Genomic DNA, 25,272 nt, shown 5'->3' with positions numbered 1-25,272 from the left:
ATAGGACACAAAAATCATGGCTAGCTATGCCACACTGCAAAATACAGTGTTGCCTACAGAGCAGCTGCTTGATCATGTCATAAGTTTACCAATCTCTTAAATAATTAATAACATTTTCCTGTCTCGTTTTACATAGAAACGATCTTGAGCAAAGTTGTAGCTGAGAAAATTTTTCTATAAGAATGGCTTTCAAACTTTCTCGCAGCTCAATATAGAAAATACTAGAAGGCAATGAACAAAAAGTTGAGATTTCCCATAGTAATTTACATGTAAACTTCAAATGGCTTGTGCGAAGTCTGTTTCTAACCAAATGAGTTGTAACTTTGGGAGGCTAATCAAGACCCGATTCGAAACCATTTAAGCACTGTGGAGCGAAAAAGTCAAATTTTGCATCAGTCTAATATATATATATATATATGTGTGTGTGTCCTAATATTTTTTGTTTTTTTTGGAGGGTAGGTTTCGGGGTAAAACGATGTTATGCTGAAAAATTGTTCATGGTTCAGGAAAACAAAAACTATATTTGATTATCAAAAGAAGTATCTCCACGTTTGCAACGAAATACCTTGAATCTATCAACAATCGACCAAGTGGGTGGAATATGGTGGGTAAGTGATTTATGGGGTAGTTACCCTATACTATATTGTATCGATTCCGAAAAACAGAAAAAACTTTGTCTGTGCATTCATGACCCAGTAACACAAACAAAGATGATAGATTTAAAGCGCATCTTACTCCGACAAAATCCAAAATAGTTTGATTGCACTAGACTCGATTCAACGTTGGTCATAATTGTAAGACAAGTGAATTTGCCAACGTACTAGCTGAAATTCATTTAATAAATGTTTAAAATTCGTGCGTTGACATATGCGTGGGAAGCGCCATAAAAAGGACTGTATAACATGAATTACTTCAGTTCTTAGAACAAATCCACTTAAAAATTCGCTTAAGCACTCAGAACAAAGTGGACTCTTCGTGTATTGGCATATTTCAGCTTATGCAAGGAAAACTCAAGCTTGCAGAGGTGTATTCAACTTGTTCGTTCTGGTCTTCTGTGTAACGTACAAACTGGTTTGAGAGCTCAACTTGATCGTAAAAATTGGATTTGGCGTAGGAGGTTGAGTGTCGGATTATTTTTGGCAGTAAAATAGAGCAATAAATATCAAGTCTTCACGCATATTAATGACCGATAATCAAGTATCTGAATAATGAAAAAAAAGTGATCTGTTCTTCTGATCGCATATTAATTCCTGAAAGATATACACCAGATTCTGTACTTCAAGATTTCTGTATCATTCAACAACAGAAAATCATTAACCGGAGTGAATGATAAGCATCTAAATGTTTAAACGTTTATTAAACGGCACTTGTTTTGCTTGCGTTGAAGTGGTGCTAATATTTCTACCTTTCTGTCTCTTTTCCAGCATGCAAATAACGTTCGACAAGCGGCGGAGGAATATCTAGCGAGAAGGCAAGCACGTAATAAATCCATGACGAAATCGATGACATCCGGCTTGGCGGGCCCCATACTGAGCATGGGCAATGTCCATTTTTTGCCAGCGGCCAAAAGTGGAACATTTTTCGCCAGAGATAATGTCTCAAACTTCATAGCATGGTGCCGGTAAGTGAATGCGAACTCAACAATCAATGGAACTGCAAATCATCACCTAATTTAAAAATGTTCGCACTTTTCGCCTATAGGGTAGAGCGTTACCCAAGTATCACCGTTTTTGCAATATAAGGTTGTTAAAGGGTTTTAAAACTTTATATCAGCCATATATCAGCAGTATATTGCAAAAAGAGCGATTAGCGGGCTTGTAGTTCGCCGTAATAGCCCTTTTACCTTCTATTGAGTAGAAAACATCAATAATATAAATTATTTATCCGCGCACGAATTAATAATACGTGTGTTCCGATACGTTGGATCAAAAGCTGCAACACAAAGCCTAAAAGAGCGCATAGTATGAATACATTACAATATACCCATTGTTCTCAAAAACTTTTTTGTTGTTGTTTAAAGCGTTGGTCGAATTTGGAATTAAGAAACAGTGTTATAATTTTAACAAAAAAAAAGTTTCTATTTTTTATATAAAATAGTTGTTACAACAATTAATGTTTTTCAACTAATATTTTTATTATTTTTTTAAAAATAAGTACTGAGGATTCTAGTGCCAATTCGTTAGCAATATGTTTAACGGAAATTATTGCATTTGAACTTTTTTTTTGTCTTGTGACCGAACATCAGTTTTTTGTTTGTTTTTGGGTTACTTTGATGAATGTAGAAAAACATGCGTGAATCTCAAGCAATTTAGTTCAAAAAATATGAAACCTTGCATGAGTATATAATCAGAAACATCATGAGCAACATGAAGACAACATTGAATTTGTATTTTGCATCTAAAAAGTGATTATTTAGTACAGCTACAATCAGGCGGAAAACCAGAAAATTGTTTTTTTTTCAGATATTTGGAAAATAAAAAACTCATTATATTATACTATCAAAGTCACCCGCATTATTAAAGAAACCCCGTTTTACGGTTGAAGTACCGGTCGAACGTGAATTTCTTCTTACATGAAAAGAATGTTAGTGTTGTGTATGTAAGTTAGACTGATGCAAAATTTGAAATTTTGGCTCCACAGTGCTCAAACGGTTCCAAATTGGGTCCTGATTATCCTCCCAAAATTTGAACTCATTTAGTAGGAACCTGACTTGGCACAACCCGTTTGAAGTTTATATGGGATTTACTATAAAGAAACCATAATTTCGGTTCATATCTATCTAAAAATTCACCAGTTCACTCTATTTTAGAAAATAATAGCTGAGCTTGTTGAAAATTTTCTCAGCTAAAACTTTGTTGAGGACCATTTTTCGATCAAATGTAAGGAACAAAAGTTATTAATGATTCAAGTCACTGATGTCTTATGATTATGCTCAATCAACTGTTCAGCAGGCAACATTGGTGTTTATAGCGTGTAGAATACAGGACAAAAATCATGGCTACTATGTCACACTGCAGAATACAGTGTTGCCCACAATACAGTTGCTTAATCTTGCCATAAGATAATCAATCTCTTAAACAATTAATAACTATTTAATTTAACATCTGGCTGAAAAAAGATTTTCTGCAAAGGTGTAGCTGATAAAAATTCCCATGAGAATAGTAATAGAACTTGTTAATAGTACAATATGGAAAAAGGCTAGAAAACAATGAACAAAAAGTTTGGTTTTCCCATAGTAATTTCCATATAAACCATTTGAAGTTTGTGCCAAGTTAGTTTCTTATCAAATGAGTTTAAACTTTTGGAGGCTATCAGGACCCGATTTGAAACCGTTTGTACACTGTGGAGCGAAAATTTAATATTTTGCATCAGTCTAATGTACGTCCGTACGTTTTTGATTTTTGTAAGTGAATTTCATCCAAAAGCCTGTATGGGGTTGGCACAGTTCGGTAGTGCCCTATCAGATTCCAATGAGACTTTGTGGATGAATAGATGCTTGTTAGCACAACGGCGCTCTGATATGCAGAGTAAGCTCAACGACCTAACCGAACGCTCCTATGCGGTGGGTGTGACCATCAACTTCAACAAACCAAATCGTTGGATGTCAACACGGACAATCCTTCCAACTTTATGGTAGCGGGGCAAACAGTGGAGAAAGTCAAACGTTTTCAATATCTTGGCAGCCAGATAGCATCAGATGGCGGGATGGCAGGTGTACGAATCAAGAAGGTTATGGCTGCTTTTGCGAGTTTACGAAATGCATGGAGATCAATTTAGACGTGAAATTTGTGTTGTTATACGCCAGTGAGACGTGGTGTGTGTGTGGCATATATTAGCGCTAGTGTAACCAGGTCTTAACTTGACGCTTAACGAGTCAGCAAGCCATGTGTGCAGCCCTCCGTTGTAAGCGCAGCAGTTCAATGCTGGTAAACAGAGGTATCTATGGAAACGCTTCATAAACAAACACGGGCAACTCTCTACTGACTTTCGGACCAGCTCTTCACAAGGTAAGTTGCACATTGGCGATCCTGCCAGATTTAACTAAGCCATATGGAATCTTCCATAAGCTCATTTGGTTTTCTATCATAAAGAGGCCACGCTAATATTAATCGGTTTAGAATAACCGTAGCCTTCACGCACCGCAAAAAAAAATAATAATGGGAACTGCTAGATCCGGTTGATTCGTTTATAAACGACGCCAAATCTGCCTTATTCGTCTCAAGACATTGCGAGAAAAAGAAACTACCAAGCCTGCCTTAATCGTTTCAAAACGACGCCATTACAGAAAACGCAAAATCTGCCTGAATCGTTTCAAAACGATGCCAATGCCTAAAAAAATGCTAAATATGCCTCAATCGTTTCAAAATGACGCCATTACAGAAAACACAAAATCTGCTCAAATCGTTTCAAAACGATGCCACCGCGAAAAAAGCTAAAATAATTAAACTGCTAAATCTGCCTCAATCGTTTCAAAACGACGCCATAAAATTAAAAAAGCCTTAATCATGATGAATATATTATTATATAAGCCTTAATCGTTTCAAAGCGACGCTTTTGCAAAAAAATATCAATTGGCCTCAATTGCTTAAAAATGACGCCACGATCCCTATTACAAAACAAAAAAATAACGCATACTTTACATTTTACCAGCATTATCTAATGCATATCAGTACGGATGCACCAACAGGACCGTTTGACACAGGAAATCGACGTCATGGACAGTAACACTCAAAAAAAAAAAAAAAAAACGGAAGGCAACCTCCCCCATCAAGGGTGTCCAGAAGATCCGTTCGCTATCCAACGACAAAATGCTGGTGAACGACCATCTGGCCAACTTAATGTTCTCCACACCGGTGTCCTCGCAGAAGATCCGCCGTGAAGCTGGTCAGCTGACGAAGTTGAAAAGCAGCCGCTTTGCACTGCCTTCGTCCATCTAGCAGCTGAATAATGCCGAAGCTTCTAATTGTATTCAACCTGCCATTGTATGAAGCGCCAAAAACGGTTTGGGTGAATCCGTGAGCAACATCGCCCACTTGCATCCACGCAATAAATGAGAATCTCCTTCCAACAACAGGATCATACAAACGATCAAAAAACAGGCCATCCAACAGGAGGATGTCCCAATGAGTGGGAAAAAGAGCCCACCTTCTTTTCACGAAATGTAAACGACAGGGAGTTGGCATTTCGACTCTTCCCATCCATTTCGCGTCAATCGGGTGCCCTGGTGGTCCGTCCTGCCCACAACATTTAATGTTTCATATAATAATGGAATGAAAGTTAAGAAAAAATAAAGGAATGATATCACGCGGTATGTTACCAAGAAATCCATGATATCACGTTAATCACGAAGATTTCTAAGAGCTCCATAGACATGCTGCCACTATATCTTCAACAGGTGTTAAAAACAGCACTCTCGCATTTCGTTCTTCACAGCAGCGTGAACCCTCATCAACCACGAAACACACTCTAGCTGCTCCAACTAGAGGGATCTCAGCAGAGAAAACAAGGACTGCGTCCACTTTTCATTTTCGTGACACAACAGCTTCAGTTCACCAGTACACAGTTGTTATACGGCAAACATCCCACATTGCGCCCCAGAAGTCCCAGAATCCAATCGGGTCAGTTTTTCTCCAAGCAACTATGAGATTAATTGAAAAATCATCCATTTCGATTTTCGAACGAGAGATTCCTAAGCTAACTACCAGCGCTCCTATTGATCTTCATGGTGATGATAATGATGTCAGAGCAATGGTGCATTCACGGCTGAAAAGAAAAACCGGGTAAAATTATTTCTTTTATGAGGAGAGAGGGACATGTGTGGCATATATTAGCGCTAGTGTAACCAGGTCTTAACTTGACGCTTAACGAGTCAGCAAGCCATGTGTGCAGCCCTCCGTTGTAAGCGCAGCAGTTCAATGCTGGTAAACAGAGGTATCTATGGAAACGCTTCATAAACAAACACGGGCAACTCTCTACTGACTTTCGGACCAGCTCTTCACAAGGTAAGTTGCACAGTGTGTATTAGCGGAGAACACGTAAAACCTGCAGGTTCATCAACCGATGCCTGCGGTATATAATTCATGCCTGGTGACGTCATAACTGGATCTCGAATGCTGAGCTCCATCGGAAACCGGATACGAAATATTCAAGCAAGCGCTGGATTGGAATCCGGCAGGACATTACAGCAGAGGCAAACTCAGGGCCTCATGCCGGGGAGTCTCAACAAGGAAATAAAGGAAGTCGACAGGAATCTGACCAAGGCCCATGTAAAGGCAAAAGCAACCAGCCACCCAAGATGGAAATCTTTTACGTTAGCCCTATGCACCACTAGGGGGTGCAGGATACATGAGTGATGAGCGTGGGGATACTGTAGTTACGTTAGTTAAGTTCGCTGCTTTTTGATTGTTTTTAGTGCAGGTACAAAAAAGTTGATGTATGAATTAAAAATCTAATAAGAGTGCTCATCTTTGCAATGTATGGACGACTTGTAGATAACTAAAATGTCTTACTAGAAAAAGTTCAAAACGGTGGTCATGTTTTTTTTTATACAGCTATGCACAGTTACTGGTTACTGGTTAAGCCGTGAAGGTCCATAGGATTATTACGATAAAAAAATTCAATCCAGACAAAAAAGGATATGATTAGAATCTTTCTAGAAAGATTAAGCTTTAACAATTTTCAAAAATGTTTTTTTTAGATATTTATGTTTTTTTTTTGTGTAAAACTTTAGATTTTTTCTCTGATGCATTTTTTTAACAAATTTGTGTATATCTTATTATGCAACATTTTTTTTTGCAAACAAATTGAAAAAAAACTGCAGCCCTTTTCAAATGGTAGTCAAGATTTTTTCAAGGAAAAAAGGAATGCAAATTTGCGCAAGTAGACGAAGACTGTACGTTCACAATGTTTCATTGGAATCTGAGTCAAACATTTGGCGAGTTTGCGTGAAATTCGATAAGACGAAACTTTCAAAAAGCCTGTGCCAAAAAAATTGGTCTCTTGCGGCCATCTTGAAAAAAGTCGATACAGAATTCAAAATGTTGCATCAAATGACAAAATATGGGAGAGAAGTCTTAAAACGCTTCGATTTTTCGAATTAGATACTTTTAATAAATTTGATTGTTACTATGGAATATTTAATATCTTACATCTATTGGGTATTAAACACCAGTAGAATCATCAAAAAATCCGCCATGCAACATTTTGAAATCTTCATCATTATGACGTTTTTCAAGATGGCCTGCTATAGGCCAAGTTTTTTAGTAACCCTGCTCGAGCAATCACTCAAAAGCGAGCAGGTGGGTGTTCTTACTTACCAAAACCTCTTACTCACCTCTAGCCAGGGTGCCTTCCATTCATATTGCATAAGATATTGTTTTGTGATATTATGGAGTCAAAAGATGTTTTAATTTTGGTATTTGTAAGTTACAAGAAGAGGTTGTAAAGAACGTGCTGTACATACACCCAACCGATGGATGTAAGATTCGCTTAAAATTATGTGGGATTCATCATCAGAGGATGTAAGTGAAGACCGCATGAACCGAGGATGCAATATACCTAGCTGCGGTCCAATGCAAGAAAATTGGAGACCGAAAAATGTGGAGTGTATTAGTGAGTGAAATGTGAATTATGTTGAAAAAAAATAGGAAAAAGGTTGCCGACTGGGGACTCGAACCACGAACGTTGTGATTATCAGACCTGTGCTTTCTCCACTGCTCTCTCCATGCTTCTGAATATGGATAGCCTAAAAGCAAACAAGAAGCGCTCATTTCCTCTCACACTTGACTTCGTATGCTTTTTCTGCTGGAGAGATTCGAGGCAAGTGTGTGCGTCGTTCTAGAATGTTATACATAAAAATCAAGGCAAATGCTTGCTTGTGTAGATGAAAGCACAGACAGAACACGAAATAAAAAAGGCAAAAAACCATTACATCGCCTGCAAGGTCAACTTCTAACATTCGCTGCGATGTTCATGAACAGAGGATGATAGGAAATGGAAGTAACATTCATTGTAATAAATTTTTGGTTTGCGTGTATAAAACCTACCAATATTGCTTTGAATGTCCGGTTCGATGTATGTACTTTCTGAAGTAACTGTGATCACATAGGAATTGCGTCAGGTTGAGTGCATCTACCTGCTCTCCGCCGTGTCCTATGTTTCTTTCCGTTTGCCATACTCACTTTCCTCCACCAAGGTGATGCCGATAGGCGATAACTGCTTCCGACGAGAGGGTTCTGTATGCACTCAAAACTTGCAAAGCCATAAGTATCCGCATTTTGTTCAGCATCACTTGATTCCACTCGGTTTCTAGCGCTGTAACCCAGGCTGGACCTCTGTACCTAATTATTGACGAAGATACGCTAACCAGAAGACGCCTTTGGTACTGCTTGGTTCAGAGTTGTTCGGCCTGAGTATAGTTATCACCGTGATGGCCGTCGCCGCCCTCGCAGGCATAGTCGACATAATTGTTCGAAGGTATAGCATGCTCTCCGACGATGATTTCAGCCTGTTGTACCGCTTTACAGTTTCTGACCAATAGCACTTCCGTTTTGTGGTGGGCATCTACAGTTTCGCTTCGGATGCAAATCCTGTTCTCAACCATTCCGATCGCCTCGGTTGCTAGCATTTTCACTTCTTCTCGCGTTTTTCCTGTTACCGTTAAGACGACATTATCCACAAAGCTAACGATCTTGACACATTTAGGAAGTTTAAGCGTCAGCACATCGTTGTATATTCCGTTATAGAGTGTTTGACCAAGGATGCATCTTCGAAAATCCATGCTCACTCTCCGTAAATTTCGTCAGCCTGTTAAGGCTAAGTTTAATTGTTTCCAATACATTTACAAGTGTATCCATCAAACATAAAGTTTCGGTAGCAATAATAATTTCTTTCCATCTTTTGTAATATCTTCCATCTGTCTGGGAAATGATCTTCATCTAGCATTTTTTGCAGCACCACTCTGAACATGTCTTGAAACGCCTAGATCACCGTTTTTGAAGCCAAGTTGGGATTCGATCCGAAGAGTCCCTCAATTAAGACTTTCATCTTTTAGGGTATATTTCGGGAGTGTTGTTTTGGTTCTGATTTTTCCCAAATGGAGTAGCTTGGCTAAAACCTCTAGCGATGTGAATATGCTTTCCACAGATTTGCAGTGGACTAAACCTTATTTTCTTGTTTATTTATGTTCTTCAGCAATATGCAAGCTTTCCTTAAATGTCGTTTTACATTTAAAAATAATCTATGACAAATTATTTAATAAAAAAATCATTTGACGTAAGGTTACCGTTACAGTTTGTCTAAATAAGTGTTTTGAACCACCCTACTTCAATACTAATGCTCATGCTCATAAATATTTCAATTCACCTTACTGATTACCGCATTTGCTTTGTGAGTATGTAGTTTCAGTAGGTTTCAGCCATCGATCAGAATACCAAAAAATGGATTTTTAGTTATCCTTTAGAAGTGCGGTGGTTGAAGTTAAGTCCCAACTGAGACTTTCTTAGTAGAAAAATTTGTGGTCACGAAGGAGGGTTTAAAGTGGTAAGTCCTGGCCTATGTGATAGTGGTTGATGGGTTCCATATGTACGGTTTAGTTGTCGTCGCCTCTATAGCATCGGTGATTGCATATTAAGTGGTGAAATAAATAATAATAAAGAATAATAATTGTAATTATGTATCTTTAGTATAAATATATAGAATGCATTGTTATATTTAATATATTATGTTTTTTTTTTTTCTTTCCAGAAAAAGCCTTCAAATTTTCGAATGCCTATTGTTCGAAACTGATGATTTGATCATGCGAAAGAATGAAAAACATGTGATTCTATGTTTATTAGAGGTAGCTCGAAGAGGAGCTAAGTTTGGTGAGTTTGTTATTTATTTTTTTTTATTTTACTTTAAACAATAGAATCTACGCAGTATTGGCCATAATTGTTAAAATTGTTGCAATACATATAATTACACTTGGTCATGGAATTTTGCAGGAATACAGCCTAAGGTAATTATTTCATGGTTTTCATAAATTTCAAGGTTTTCAGATTTTCTCCTGTACGCTTTAGTGTATCTTTACAACACAAGCTCATGAAATTTATAGCATGTATTCCTGCAAAATTTGGTGCTTCAGATAGTCTAGTTGTTAAAGGCACGGTATTACCACATCGATGGTGGTGGGTTCAATTCCCGATCTAGTCGAGTAAATCATTCTGGTTGGAAATTTTCTCGACTTCACTAGACATGCTTGGCAACAATATTTTAAAAAAATGCATTGGTTGGCATAGAAATCTCTTAATTAATAACTGTTAATGTCCATCAGGAACACTAAGTTGAAAGCTGGCCAAACGCACGCAAAAAAAATAAGTCCTGCAAAATTTCAGTTCAGCCCAAAAGGAGTTATCTATCAGCAATTGTTGCAATAATTTCATGCACAGTTTATTGGCGTCAAAGAGTAAGGAAGATGCTCTATGATAATTGTTCTTAGGTATGGCTAGAATAAGAATAAGAAATTTTGGTCAAAACTGGTTCCATTCACCTTACCTTAATGATTAAATTAACTGGTAGTCATTTGTGTTTACCTTTCCACCAAATTTTTATATTTCTTTCCATTTTTTATCTTAGGTATGCTTGCTCCTATGTTGGTGCAAATGGAACGGCAAATCGATAGAGAAATTGCCGCTGATAATAAAGCGAACGGAATAGTCTGCGGTACGCAAACTGAAGGAAATTCCCATACAATAGCAACAGGAACGGAAGATGACTTGTTTGATTCGGACAGTGAAGACGAAGATGATCCAAACGGTCCAATGCTAATGTACGGACCCCAACCGCAGATTGTTACCAACGATCTGAAAAGTTTGGACGAAATGGTATGTTTTGCTATTATTTGGTCGTACACATTAGATTTTCGGAATTGCGGACTTAATATACGATTTCCAAGAATTCAAATATTTTAATATTAGCTCATCCTCCTATATTGTACCACATCTATTTTGACTATTTTAAAAAATCGGTTTATATTTCCGTTCCAGCCGGTGAAATTTTTACTATATGGAAATTAATCATCTGGGTGCTGTGTCTAGTGTTAAGTGTCAGTGCAAGTTTTTAGAGATGAACTAGCCTAAGGCTAAAAATCTCTTTAATAAAGCTTTTAAAAAAAAAGTCAGTGCAAGTTGTGCATAATAGTGATTTAAAAGTAAATTTTCTGCAGTTTTCTTAATTAATAGCATCATTAAAACGGGTAAAAAGGTAAATGAATCATTAAACAATGACAATGTTCCTTAATAAGTAAAAAATATCTCCTTAAAATAGATCGGGTTGCTCCTTAAATTATTAATCAAAATATGTTAAAAATCTTAAAATGCTCAGTAAATATTTAAAGTACGCTCCCTAAAATAGAGAAAACTGTACATTAAGCATTTGAAAATGCTCCTTAGTATGCACCGTTTTGTACCATTTTGAAGTGTAATTGTACCATATATTATCGGAAAAGCTGCTGTAGAAAGGTTAATAAGTACCATGAAATCAGCTGAAACGTTCAGTAAAAATGAACAAATGGACACAATGATTTACTGAATATTTCAGCTGATTTCATGGTACTTATTAACCTTTCTACAGCAGCTTTTCCGATGATATATGGTACAATTACACTTCAAAATGGTGCAAAGCGGTGCATACTAAGGAGCATTTTCAAATGTTTAATGTACAGTTTTCTCTTTTTTAGGGAGCGTACTTTAAATATTTACTGAGCATTTTAAGATTTTTAACATATTTTGATCAATAATTTAAGGAGCAACCCGATCTATTTCAAGGAGATTATTTTTACTTATTAAGGATAATTTCATCTGTTTTATTGAGCAAAAGTAGGGCTGCCATTAAAACGTAGCTTTAGAGGGATCTGCATGATGCTCATGGCGTGCTCAAACTTTTGAACATATCAGTTTTATGTTTAATTTTCCTAAACGTGAAATGCAATTATTATTTTTTACAATGCTGAGAACAGGATTGGCTCTTAATTCTTAGGATGGATTGAAAACTCGAACCCTCGATCCATCCCAAGACTCAACAGCCAGTACCTACCAAATTAATCCCAGTTGGTAGAAGCAGATCAAATGTTAAGAACAAAACCTTTTGTTTTTAATTTCAGATTATTAACGCGAAAATGGATTATTTTAGACATACACTGTCTTCGGAGACGTTTGTGTTCATGATTAGCTCGATCTTTTGAACCTTACTTTTCATGATTAATATACATGACAGGGAGATGAAAAAACAGTCGGAAAACCGATGTAGTAAAATGGTATCTTGGGTAAAGTTTTAGATAATATGTAAGCAAAAATGTTTGTATAAGACATCAACTCTCTATCTTTTAGTGTTTTTGAGATATGTAAGATTTTTGTATGGAGACTTCTAAAAATCAATGTTTTGTCAATAACTTTTCTGGTAGAAATTTCCCGGCATCGACATATTCTACATACTCTTTTGCATTACAAATATACGCCATTTTGTCTTAGGAAGTAAGTTTCTATCTTTTATATTGTATAAGCTATTCATGATTTTGACCCAAAAATAACACTTTTCTAAAACAATCAACTCGAATTAGGGCAATATCGGGCAAACCAAACTAATTGAATTTTAAAGAAGAACTAAAGGGCTCCTCAATCCATATAAAATCAATAATTGTCTCAACCGATATGCTTATTTTGAAAGTATAAGAAAACGTATTGGAAATTTATTTGTTAACCCAAAAATCTCACATTACTGGAAATCACCCTTTATTTGTGACAAAACAACTTTCTTCAAGACTGCGTAAATGGTATTAAATGTATAATGTATTTTACACAGTAGTCGTATCAATTTGCAGTTTTCGATAAAGTTGTTCCTTAAGGTCTGTCCAACTAACTAAACTTTAGATATTTACAATATTGAAATCTGAAATGCGTGAAATCTTGGCAAGCAAATGTTCCTTTTTTTCTAATTTTTTTGATAGAGGATACTTTTGAAAACTTATGATTATTTTTTTCAAATTCATTTAGTTTGGTTTGCCCGATATTGCCGACTTTGAGCTGTTGGTCTTATAAAAAGTGCTGTCAAATATAAAATATATAAACTTGCTTCCCAAGGCAAAATGGCGTATCTTTATGATACCAAAAAGTATGTAGAAAATGTCAACGACGGGAAATTGCTACCAGAAAAGTTTTAGAAGTCTCCATACAAAAATCTTACATATCTCAACAACTGAGATAGTTGATATCTTCTACAAAAATGCATGTTTCAATATTATCTTAAAGTTTGCCATTCCACTTCCCAAAGATACTAGTTCCAGATGAATAATTTACTATGTTGGAGTAGCGAAGAACAAGACTTTGGCTAAAGGCAGCTGTAATTTTTTATATAGTCTGGAAGAAATTTGTACCTGATATTTGATAAAAATTTGATTAAATTTTTTTTTTAAAAAACGATGCAATGTGCATTTGTATTAAGAGAACTGGATAGTATTTTGTTTGAAATGATGCTCCAGATTGTTTTCGAGAATTAGCAACTTTTAGCAAACTTTTGACGCATATTTTGTAAGATCTAAATTGGGAATTTTAGGCACACCATCGAAAACTGCGGCGACAGGAGACGACAAGAGTTGTTTATATAAGACAAATTTATGAAAAATACCTTTATACTATAAAGCTCTGCCAATTTTCGATCGGATGTATCTCAGAATCTGTTTGGTTTAGAATAAAACGTTAGCGGCGCCGGTGGTGTAGTGGTAAGCGTGATTGCCTCTCACTCTAGCAGGCCTGGGTTCAATCACAGTCGGCGTCGTCGGGATGTTCTGAGGCATAACATCTCTGATCACGCCTTTCTTCGAAAGGGAAGTAAAGCCATTGGTCCCCGGTTCATGAGTTGATGAGTCGATAGGTAGAGTTCAGGTGTGGGAACGGCCTCCCTGGCGTCGGTAGTATTGGTGATCGACGGAAAACAAGTCGAGGAAAAAAAATGTTATTAGAAGAAACTGTTATGTATTTATTGTAGTTTAAAGATACAATATGGGTTTTGAGATTTTTATTCCTCTCGAATTAAAATTCGAACTTTGGGCTTGATACGTGCCATCAACTTCTACACAAGCTGCTCCGGCTCACCGGCTGCTTTTTCCAGTATCTGGCCATTGAAATAGCATCCTTAGCCATTTTTCCACTCTTCTTCAGTTTAATTTTGATCATACCCCAATACATTTCGATTGGGTGAAAATCCGCGCATCCTTGAAACGTTTCAGCACTCCTTTACGATCCTCTTCTCTACTTTTTTCTTCCATCGCGTGGCAATTCAAGAAAACATAAACTTTTTCTAATATTTTTTGCACAGGATTTCAAGAGAAAGACATTGTAAACAAATTTCTGTCCTAAGGTTTCCAGAACCGACGTTGTACCGAACAAAAAAAAGCGTACCGATTCTAGATTGGCAGGGCTTTATGTAGCCTATAGAAAACCGTCCAGTAGATCGCTTGGTTTGTGTGGGCGAACTTCGGTTCGCTCGAAGAGAGCCTAACAATTTGCAGTTTCAGCTTGTGAGCTTTAAAACGGTATATAATAATCATTATACACAAGTTTTTATTGCTTCATTAATTCACTTTTTTTTCTGCTTCTAATTTCCATTTCGATTTTCATTAATTTTGAAGGCATAGGGGAAATGGATGTAATGTCGGCCTAAATGCCACTAATTTGGGCCCATAAATAAATTCAGCAATCGACTAAATTTTCAATAGCGACCAAAAATATCCGCTAGTACCGTTCCAATGACGCGTTCATCTAGATAAAATTGATAAATAGCAGATTTTTAGCGATGGGCCCCATCTTAGATCCATGTGCCAACATTAGAGCCATTTCCCCTATATAATTATGATTTTTTTTCCCTTGTCGGGTATTTTCATCACTGCGACCATTTTTCTGATCTATTGTGATATATTCCCCATTTTTTTTTCTTTAGCTATATCAAGATGCCGTATCACTATTATTAGGAGTGATCGCCATCGTTTGACTAATAGCATTATCCCAGCACGGCATTATACTTCGAATAAAGTGCACTGCCGTACTGGGAGTTGTTCTCCAAATGTCAAAGGGTTCTATCAGCCCCTTGTCGAAGAACTTACGCCTTTTATTGAAAATTGCCGGACAGTGGCATAGCAAATGTTCCGAGTCTTCCTTTTCTATGCCACAGACGCGACATCATATAATTATGATACTATTTTTCTGAATTTTCTAAAATTTATGAATACATGGATCATTATTATTATCTCTATTTAGGAGATTTTCAGCCGATACATGGATCATGTAAATATGGACAATAAACTACAAAAACATATTAATACACATATTAAAATCGGACATTGCATTTTGGTAATTTTGGCCACCGGTACCACATTTTGGTAATTAGTGCCCTTCTTATATGCACTACCAGTTAAACAAGTTCTAAACGGCGTTCATGTTTAATTGCGATTTTAGCTATTCAAACTGTCGGGGTTCTACGTAAACCAACAAATGCATGAAATTATATATTATGCGGCAAATCTTGTTGATAACATTTATTTTATTTCACGGAAAAATACAAAAAAGAAATCCATCATGTCCACCATAAATCCTTGATTTTGACGTAACAAGTCAATTATGCGTTTGGTCGAAGTCAATAAGAATGCGTGATATGAATGTTTGCACCTATTATTCTCAAAAGCAAAAGAGCAAATTTTTATCTTTATCCGATAGACCGAAGATGGCGTTTGAATGCCGTTTCAATGCGTTAGGCCGAATTTAGAATCTGTAGGCCGAGTTTGGGGTCAAGGAAAGTACATTTAGAAGACATTCGCAGTAAAAACGTCTGAAGACATTCGCAGTAAAAACGTTCCATTTTGTGAAAAAAATCCGCTCGAAAAATAGAGGTAAAAGACAGGTTGTGCTTAGCAGGCCCAAAATTAGATCTAAGTCATACCTGCTTTCTTTTCGGCATAGTTCCAAACATAGCTATAAATGCGGGTTTGTCTTAAACTATCACAACAAAATGCACAGATGTCTTAAAAGTAGGTACATGCCTGCGTGAAATTATTTTAAGCCTACCAAGCTGTCAAAAAAAAAAGTGCTTACAATTTACTTACAGACAATATTCCGAACTGATTCGTGAAAAGGGCGTACATGCTTTTGTAAACAAAAAAATCCGGGAGGGAATGTTTTCTGTGCTACCGTATGAAAGGAGGTTATATAATTATGTCCACAGAGTGAAAACCCAGATCGGATTTGTTTTGTACTAAACGGTTTTTAGCTTTAGGCAAATGAAAAAAAAAAACTATGTCTTGACTAACCATGAGCAAAATTTCAGCATATTTGGTTCATTGTACGCCATAAAATTCTATTTTTAAATAGACCACTCCAAAAAGAAGCGTTTTGAAAAAAAAATGCTCAAACATATTACACACACTTAGTTTTTTCTACCGAGCTCGGCTGTGCAAATCTCGGCAAAAATAAGTTTCGCTGAGATCTCAGCAAAAGTTACATTTGATTGCAGAGTCTCGGATAATGCTTAGCTGAATCTCAGAAAACAAATAAATTGTTTGCTGAGATCTCAGTAAAACTTTTTTTGCCGAGATTTGTACATCCGAGCTCAGTAGAAAAAACTAACCGATTCCGCTAAAAATTGAACGGATTTATTTCAAATACTTGATCAACCAGTAGCCAAGATTTTAGACATGGACATCCAAAAGAGATACAGCTCTTTGAACTTTTTCGAAATATCGATGTTACATACTTATGTCCGGTACTGTAGTGTCATAATGGGGGTAGAATGAGGCATATATATCTTCTTGATGCAGAATCATACATATGAAAAGACTATTTTATAGTAATAAAATCAGATCCTGTTTTGAAACCTACCTCAATTAATTTTAGTCTGTCAACATATATTTTCCTCCATTGTATTATTTACAGTTTAGATGAAAATAAACCATGAGATCGCTGATTTACTCAATGATAGTTATTTGTATTTTCAAATCGTTTATACTTAGGCTTCAAACTTCTGATGTTAAGTATTACAATAGCTCAAAAATAATGATCGTATTTTGTTTCATCGTCCAACAAGTGGAAATGTCACATCGTTCTACTGTAGAATTATGGTAATTTTACCGCCATAAATTATTTATAAGAGTCAGTGCAAACCCGTATAACGACGACTCTAAAGTACGCTTACCATGCGTCACCCACCCGCTGAGATAGCGGCAAACGTGACGCCGTCGGCATCTTCGACTGTCTACAGCTTATTAACAGTTTACAATCAGTCTTACTTGGACTTCACCGATAAAACAGCTCGATCAGTCGCGGTTATGAGTTTACTATTCCAAGCACATTGTCCTTATATGGGTCAGCGGTGTTACGGACCGGTCATAATTTGCAAACGCGCTAGCACACTAGGTGCATTCGTTGTGCAGATCGACTCAAAACTTGGTTTGCTTCTAATAACAAATAGGAGCTCGGTAACATTCTTGTTTAGCTACATCTTACAGGTTAATAAGCTTCTTCCATTCGATTATTGTTTTCAGAAGACCTTCTTACTTTTTTTAACAAATAATCCTGACCCGGAACTAGTGCACTTACAAACAATCATTTTTTTCCTTCCCAACTAAGATCCTATCTCGTTTGATTTGGCGTATGTATTTCTAAACATTTTAGTCAATGTTTGTGCCTGGGTACGCATAGCAACACATGTTCTTCTGCACCCAATGACAGAGAGCGCTTGTTCAAAGGGACAACAAGCCATACTCTTTCTATCCCATCAATTATCTCCAGAAGAGCAATCAGCGTTGTAGGTACTTTCGCTTTCAGCGTGTGTAAACAGACCCTGCAAACAGTAATCAAAGCGTACGCAGAGCGCTGACTTTTCAAACACTTGACAAATATGATTGACACGTGGTTTGCTGTAGTTGAGCGATGCTGACTGGTTACGTAAACCTGTGCCTTTGTGTATTATTTACTTTGCTCTTGTACAGTTTAACAACGAGGAACCATTCGATGATAATCATCCAATCGCTTAAAGAACAAAAACTCGTTCGGCGATCATTTAACAGAAAGATGAACGTAGCTCTTATCGAAAATTGTAAACCAAACTCTATGAACCCGAGTTAAATTTGCATTCCGATTGTGTAAAGACAGTCACTGAAATGTCTCTGACGATTAGCCATCATTGCCATTCATAGGCTTCAGATTGGAAGTGACAGAGGAAATGCGAATATTGAATGCTTTCCGCCACCGGCGTTGACGCCTCAAAGCGATTCAAACAAAAAGCGAAATTTTTAATTAATATGCTAATAGTACGGATACCAAAAATGCCTTTGCTATATAATCATTTATTAAGTCGTTACCACTGTTTGCTACTGGTTGTGTACGCTGTTTATTGAATTATGTGCAAAACGATAGGTAGATATAGCGGCTTTTCTAGGCATGTTCAATTATTCAAGAGTATTTTTTTTTCTATTTCAACCTATTCTTTTTCCGTATTAAGTATACATTTCAGGTAACAGGTCATCCTTTATCGTTATTTAACTGAAAAAATCGTTTGATTACTGTTGAATTTGACATTTTGTTGACAAATATCCCTCAGCTAGAGAAACCATGTACTTGCGGTAGCTGCTATCTTGTGTTTATAATGTTTCTATTTATTATATAGAGAGAAGTAAGCTTATAATCAGTACAAAAGCCATTTGTATTCGTAAATTAGGCTGGACATAATTTCCTCTTCCATTTTATGAAGCCGGTATATGCTTATCAACATAAATATAAGAGCGTTGTGAATATGCAATGGGTCCATTTGTAAAAACGATATCGTTTGGCAGCGCAGTGACTCAGAAAAAGTTTTATCAAAAATAAATGTTTATGTTTTATCAAAAATTACTGTTTCCACCCTCATATTGACCACTCCAAAAAATCAGAAAAAAAAAACATTAGGGGGTAAATGAAAAACCCGGGGAATAACGCATTATTTTTGGTGGTGTTAGATTTCTTTCATGGATTGTCATACGTTTGATCTGCTGCCAATTCCTTTCGTGAGTTTCTATTTGAGCTATTTTTTTGCCACCCCATGAATCGGAAAACAAATGCTGGTTCATCCCGGAAATTTATAATACAGTAATCCACTTTTGATGAAATTGAGTCGGCTAATGGTCCGCACGGCACCTCGCACGAGAAACATCTCTCCGAGGTCAATAATATGCTATGTCATTTATGTCAAAGTGTAAACAAAAATAAGAAAATTTGAAAATTAGAAAAAAAAAAGAAAAAGCGAAAATAATATGAAGAGCTTTGAGTGTGTTAGTTTATTTCCTTTATATTCCGTTATAATTGCTTATCATTTGACAGATACGCGTATTTCGTCTACTAGTTGCAGACTTCATCAGTGCCAAGTACTCAAAACCAGTGAAGAATCCATCTTTTATCTACGAGTTATATATTAATCAATAGGTTATTGAGTACTTGGCACTGATGAGGTCTACAAGTAGTATTATTATTATTATTATTATTTAACTTTATTAGGGAGGCTTTCAGCCTTGGGCTGGTTCGCCTCCAATCTACAAGTAGTAAACGAAATACGCGTATCTGTCAAAACATAAGCAATTATAACGGAATTTAAAGGAAATAAACCAAAACACTCAAAGCTCTTCATAAAGGGATTCCATTAAGCGGTTCGACAAATTTTAAAAGATCGAAAATAATAATAATTTGTTGTTAAATACATCCATACAAAAATTATTTTCTTGAACTAGTCGTAATAAAACCAATTCAAACTGTTAAGAGTGAGTTTTTTTTTCAATGTGGATAAACGGGGGGGGGGGGGGGGGGTGTTATAGCGTTACGTGAATTTACGGTCAATTTGACCCCAGCCAGGGCACGAAAAGCTGCAACTTTTTTATTTGTCAATGCATTCTACTAATACCTTCAGGACTAGGTGCGTTCACCGAAGCTCTGTAATGTTAGATAAAATCTGTTCAAAAAACCTTGAAAACATACTTTCACTATTTTGTTTGTATTACTTCTGCGTGAAGTTAACGATTTACATAGTTGAAGTTGCTAAGCGTCAGATAACAGACTTAAAGTGTTAATTTTATACGACAGATGAGGAAATGAAAGTATAGAATTGATAGTTTCGTTAGAGTACGGCAGTGTGAAAATTATATATAGGGAGTAGAAAGCGAGCAAGGACAACTTTGAGGAAACAGTTCTGTATCGCACTCAAGTCGTTATCTAAAGGGAGGCATCTAGTCGTAGGTTTGGAAATTGCACTAAACTAACTAAACTCTTTACCTTAAGATAGGTATTGTCCATATGAATAACTTTACCGAAGACGGAAACCTTATATCCAGTCCATGTGCTAAGTTAGGGCAAACAATGAAAAATTAATCACATCACACTAGCGCGACCTGGTCTTGTCCATCTGAACAGCTTTGCTGAAGACGAGAAACATCTGTATGAGCAGGATCTGTAGATAGCGTTATATAATGTGTATTTAGGATGGCGCAATTTGATCTTGTTTGTTTTAGCGTCATCTAGTGAGTAAATTCTATCATTCACTCCGATAGTTCTGAAGGCCTCGTATTCCTGAATATCTTTACAGAAGGAAGCAACATTCTATTTGGTTCGGATCTCGTGATATAAACATCTCTACCATCAAAATATGCCACTTCTGGTGTAGTGGTAAGCGTGATTATCTCTCAACCCCAAAAGGCCTGGGTTAAATTCCAATCGGCGCCGCTGGGATTTCCTTCGGAAGGGAAGTAAAGGTCTATGAGTTGATGGGTCGATAGGTGGGTCCAGATGTGGGAGCTGCCTTATCTGCCTTTATCACTTAATAATGTAAATGTAGAAATAAACTTCTCACATTAATCTAAAGTGACAATCAAATCGTTCATTCAGCATGATTACTTATCATTTTGAGTGCTTTGCTTATTTTCAAGACATTTTTTAAATCTCGAATTTGAAAATATAATTCAACTAGTAAATGTCAAGTAAATGTTATTATTACATTTAGGTTCCCTGAATTCGAATCAATTGCTAAAATCCTAAATAACGAAAGTGAAATTGAAAGTGAAACAGTAGCAGTAGAATTAAAAGGAAAAACATCGTAATAAGGTATAAAATCATAGTTTATTTTCAGAATAAATCACACACAAAATTTGATAAAAGATACACAATTCTAAACAAATCAGAAGAAATTATATTATAAGTAAATATTATATAATTCAGATTAATTGACACTAGGTTAAATGAAAAAAAAATAACTTTCAAGTTATTGAAAAAAAATAATGCAGCTGTACGACTGTTTTTTTTTTTAATACTATTGAACGTTAGTTAAAAAAAATTGAATTTTATGCAGTAAAATCTATTTTGCAATCATTGGAGTGGAATGATGAAATGCTATCAAGATTTCTCTTGATATCTATCACTGTAAATTTTCTAGGTGACAACGGTGATCAATTTGCCCCGGATTACAGTATCTATAGTAAATGTCTATTGCAATTTATTTTATAAAACTCTCGAAAATTGATATCCCGTGATTGAAAAAAAAAATCCATGAGATCTCAAAAGTATTTTCACATGAAAATTATACTAATTCCAAAATTTGGACAAGTTTCTGGTTTTATATTGTTTTCTTCTTTTATATCCATCTCTGTTTATTGAACAACTAGGCTGTGTCCTACAAATTGGGTAGGATTAAATATTTAAAAAAATATCTATGACCCGGAAGCGTGGAGGATTAATCTAAGTCCCAGGCCATCAAACCATTCCTATGTCTCTTAGTAAAAAATCTTTGTCCTTGATGCTTAAAAAAGTCCCAGGTCTTGCATTTGTTCATAAGACCTGGAAGTTTTAATAGAGACGAATCTTCGAAAAATCTACAAAAAAAATCCTAAGACATGACAATTTCCCAAAACGCAAATTTTTCAAAAATTACGTGATGTCCTGGAATCATGTCAGAAATTGAATTTGTTTCCTGAATTCCAAATCTAAAAAGTTTATTCTATATCTATTTTTTTTTCTCTCTTAAATTGGGATTCTAAAATAACTAAGTCTTGAAATATAACACTGAAAATCTTAACTAACCTTTATTTTGTATAAAACTTTTTTAAGTCCGGGATTATTGAAAAAGTATTGTTCATTGCAACTGAACTTGAAATACCCCACACGGGGTATAGAAATACAAGTATTATCGAACTTGCATGAACCACGCAGTTTTTTTTCGTCGAAAGTTGGGCAATAGGATTAGAAACAAGATGCAGAAGTTTGAAAATATTTCATTGGTGAAAATTGAAAAATAAGCATAAGACCTAGTTCAGATGGTAAAAGAGCAGCTACAAAGCAATACCATACTAGAGGTGGCTGGGTTTAATTCCTGGTCTGGTCTAGGAATTCGGGTTGGAAACATTATCAATTTCCCTGGGCATAGAGTATGATTGTACTTGCCACACAATTATGCTAATGCAAAAATGGTACAGACATCGAAGCACTCAATTGATAACTGTGGAAGTGCAATAATAAGTTGAGAGCACGCAATAAGCTAATATGCGATAAGCAATAAGCTTGAAATGCAAAGAAGATGAACAAGAAACATAAGATGTATGACCTTTTTCCTAAATAGCAAGTGATTAGGGCGCATCCATTAGGTACGTCACTCGAAATTCATGAAAAATTAATCCTCCCTCCCCCCTTTCGTTTCGTTTTTTTCTATGCCTAATACATTGCTTGTCACATATTTGAAACCTTCTCTGTCCCCTTAGAACGTGACATACTTAAATGTGTCACATGATGGTTTGATAAAATGTTGTGCCATTTTGTGATAAAATAGTGCAAATTGGTGCACACATGACTACTATTTGTTAATCTGGAACTTGAGCTTTCAATTTATTTTATACCATTCTTATGGCGAGGGGAAGTAAAGCCGTTGGCCATGAGTTGATGGGTCGATAGGTAGGGTCTAGGTGTGAAAGCTGCCTCCCTGGCATTGGTGCTCAGCACGGAAAACAAGATCGACGGAAAACAAATCAAGGAAAAAAAATACCGATGTTTTCAAGATCTCACATTTTTATCAAATGGTCCAACAACATATCAATAATAAACATATTGTTACCGTGTTGTGACTACGCGCATGGCTAATATGCATTCTCCTCCAGCTCGTACGGCCCTGACCGTTGCTGTAGTGCGGTATATGTAACGTGTGAGTGTCGCTTGTGCAAAGACGCAAATCAAATCTTCGGCGTTCATCAAACTACGGTTAAAATTGCACGCTTCGAATAGGCATAGCACATTCATCAGAGGCCAGTAACAGGTGAAAATATTGATTTCACCTTTCGAAAATGTTGGTATAATTTTTGCCTGTTTGTATCGGCAAAACTCTTGCGCCAGTGAAGAATTAATTTCGATCGGTTGTCTCTCGTAATCTATCTGTCCTATCTGTGGTTCCTACTCTCGATTGGCCGTACAAACTATGGCTACTCAACTTGTATGCATCATATTGTGCGGGTGGTTTTGATTGACAAGCAATGAATTCGGATTAACAATCTCTATTTTCTATTGAATGATGGTACGCGACAGATTTTCGAGCGTTCCCACACAAATTAGCGAGAAAAAGAGGTATGTGTACTACTTGTACATTAGACTGATGCAAAATTTTCGCTCCACAGTGCTCAAACGGTTCCAAATTAAGCCCTGCCCAAGTAACATTGCAAGCTTTATAGAGCCTCCCAAAATTTGAACTCATTTAGTGAGAAACTGACTTGGCACAAACCATTTGAAGTTTATATGGGAATTACTATAAAGAAACCATAATTTCGGTTCATATATATCTCAAAATTCACCAGTTCACTCTACTTCAGAAAATAATAGCTGAGCTTGAAGAAAATTTTCTCAGCTAAACTTTGTTGAGGACCATTTTTCGATCAAATGTAAGGAACAAAAGTTATTAATGATTCAAGTCACTGATGTCTTATGATTATGCTCAATCAACTGTTCAGCAGGCAACACTGGTGTTTATGGCGCGTAGAATAGAGGACAAAAATCATGGCTACTAGGGTATACGTCCCTAACCTCGGTCTAATATGCAGCCATAGATTACGTTTTTAATCATAACTCATCAATTAATTTACCTGCAAACGATATTCTACTGCTAAATGGTATGCTTAGATATGCTTATCATGTCGTTTGCTATCAGGAACCGCAAAAAGTTGAAAAACTTACTTTTTTTAAGACAAAAACTCACCAGGGAAATGTATGTAATATCGGTCTATTGTCCCCAAATTGGGTCTATTTATGGATGCAACTTCGTCCTATCCTGTTTGATTCTCAAAAAAAACGCTCTTGGTAACGTTTTCTTATGTATTTTTTTTTATCACTATCACTGTTAACTTAATACTCTTCATTCCTCAAAACATTTCTTAGAGAAAATTTTACGAAAACTACATTAAATCACTCAAGTTAAAAATTAAAAATTAAAAATTTCGCTTATCGTCTTTCGACCGCAGAATATCTAAATCAAAACATTGTGATGTTCATTATACAGATTTGGCAGAAAAAATCTCCCTTCCTGTTCGTTCCTTATCATCCAAATGCAAACCACATTGTTGACGTTACTCTTATTGCTATATGCTGTCAAATGAATTTCATGGGCCAAAGTTAGGAACATAGAAAAGAAATGTGTCCCTAAAGTTGGGTCCATGATTTACTTGTGAAAACGTTGTTAAACAATTAAAATAAACATAAAATATTCAAACAGTAACTGTGAGTTTTACGTCTAGTGTGTATTATCAGGTAATTCCATTCAATAAATGCCATAATCAGGCCATTTGATGATCGTCAGTGCAACCTTCCCATCTTAACCTTAGAAGTCATGGCGGCTAAAAACTCCGAACAGAGTGATATTCTCAACCAGTTTTATTACTTACGAGAGCTGAAAATGTATTGAAATGTTGTGATATAAATTGATTTGTGTGTGGTACACATTTATCAATCATCAGTGATCAATATTTTCCTTATTTTTTGTGTAATATTCCTTAATTAATTATTTATTTGCGTGATAGGCCGAATGAAAGGACTAGACCCACATTACATACCGTAACCCTATGTCACACTGCAGAATACAGCGTTGCTCACAATACAGTTGCTTAATCTTGCCATAAGATTATCAATCTCTTAAACAATTAATAACTATTTAATTTGATGTTTGGCTGAAAACGGGTTTGTGCAAAGTTGTAGCTGATAAAAATTC

At 36.1% G+C, this 25,272-nt stretch overlaps 1 protein-coding gene across 2 annotated transcripts in view; it reads left to right on the top strand.

The window, feature by feature from the left end:
- The first annotated feature begins 1,396 nt into the window (after window positions 1–1,396).
- The window catches only part of pigs (pickled eggs), a 56,073-nt gene continuing 32,197 nt past the window's right edge, over window positions 1,397–25,272 (top strand). For both annotated transcript variants that reach the window (XR_010517587.1, XM_065221205.1), the window contains exons 1-3: window positions 1,397–1,621; window positions 9,745–9,863; window positions 10,615–10,862. Coding sequence is in view for 1 of the 2 variants with exons in the window: in XM_065221205.1 (XP_065077277.1) it covers window positions 1,491–1,621; window positions 9,745–9,863; window positions 10,615–10,862 (498 nt within the window). In the remaining variant the exon portion in view is untranslated. The remainder of the gene's footprint in view (window positions 1,622–9,744; window positions 9,864–10,614; window positions 10,863–25,272) is intronic.

Source organism: Ochlerotatus camptorhynchus, unplaced genomic scaffold, assembly GCF_037179485.1.
Source record: "Ochlerotatus camptorhynchus isolate MF236.1 unplaced genomic scaffold, CSIRO-AGI_Acam_v1.1 ptg000140l, whole genome shotgun sequence".
In the NCBI taxonomy this organism is placed as follows: Eukaryota; Metazoa; Arthropoda; class Insecta; order Diptera; family Culicidae; genus Ochlerotatus; species Ochlerotatus camptorhynchus.
The sequence above is the reverse complement of the archived record's forward strand: the minus strand, read 5'-3'. Positions and strand labels throughout refer to the sequence as shown.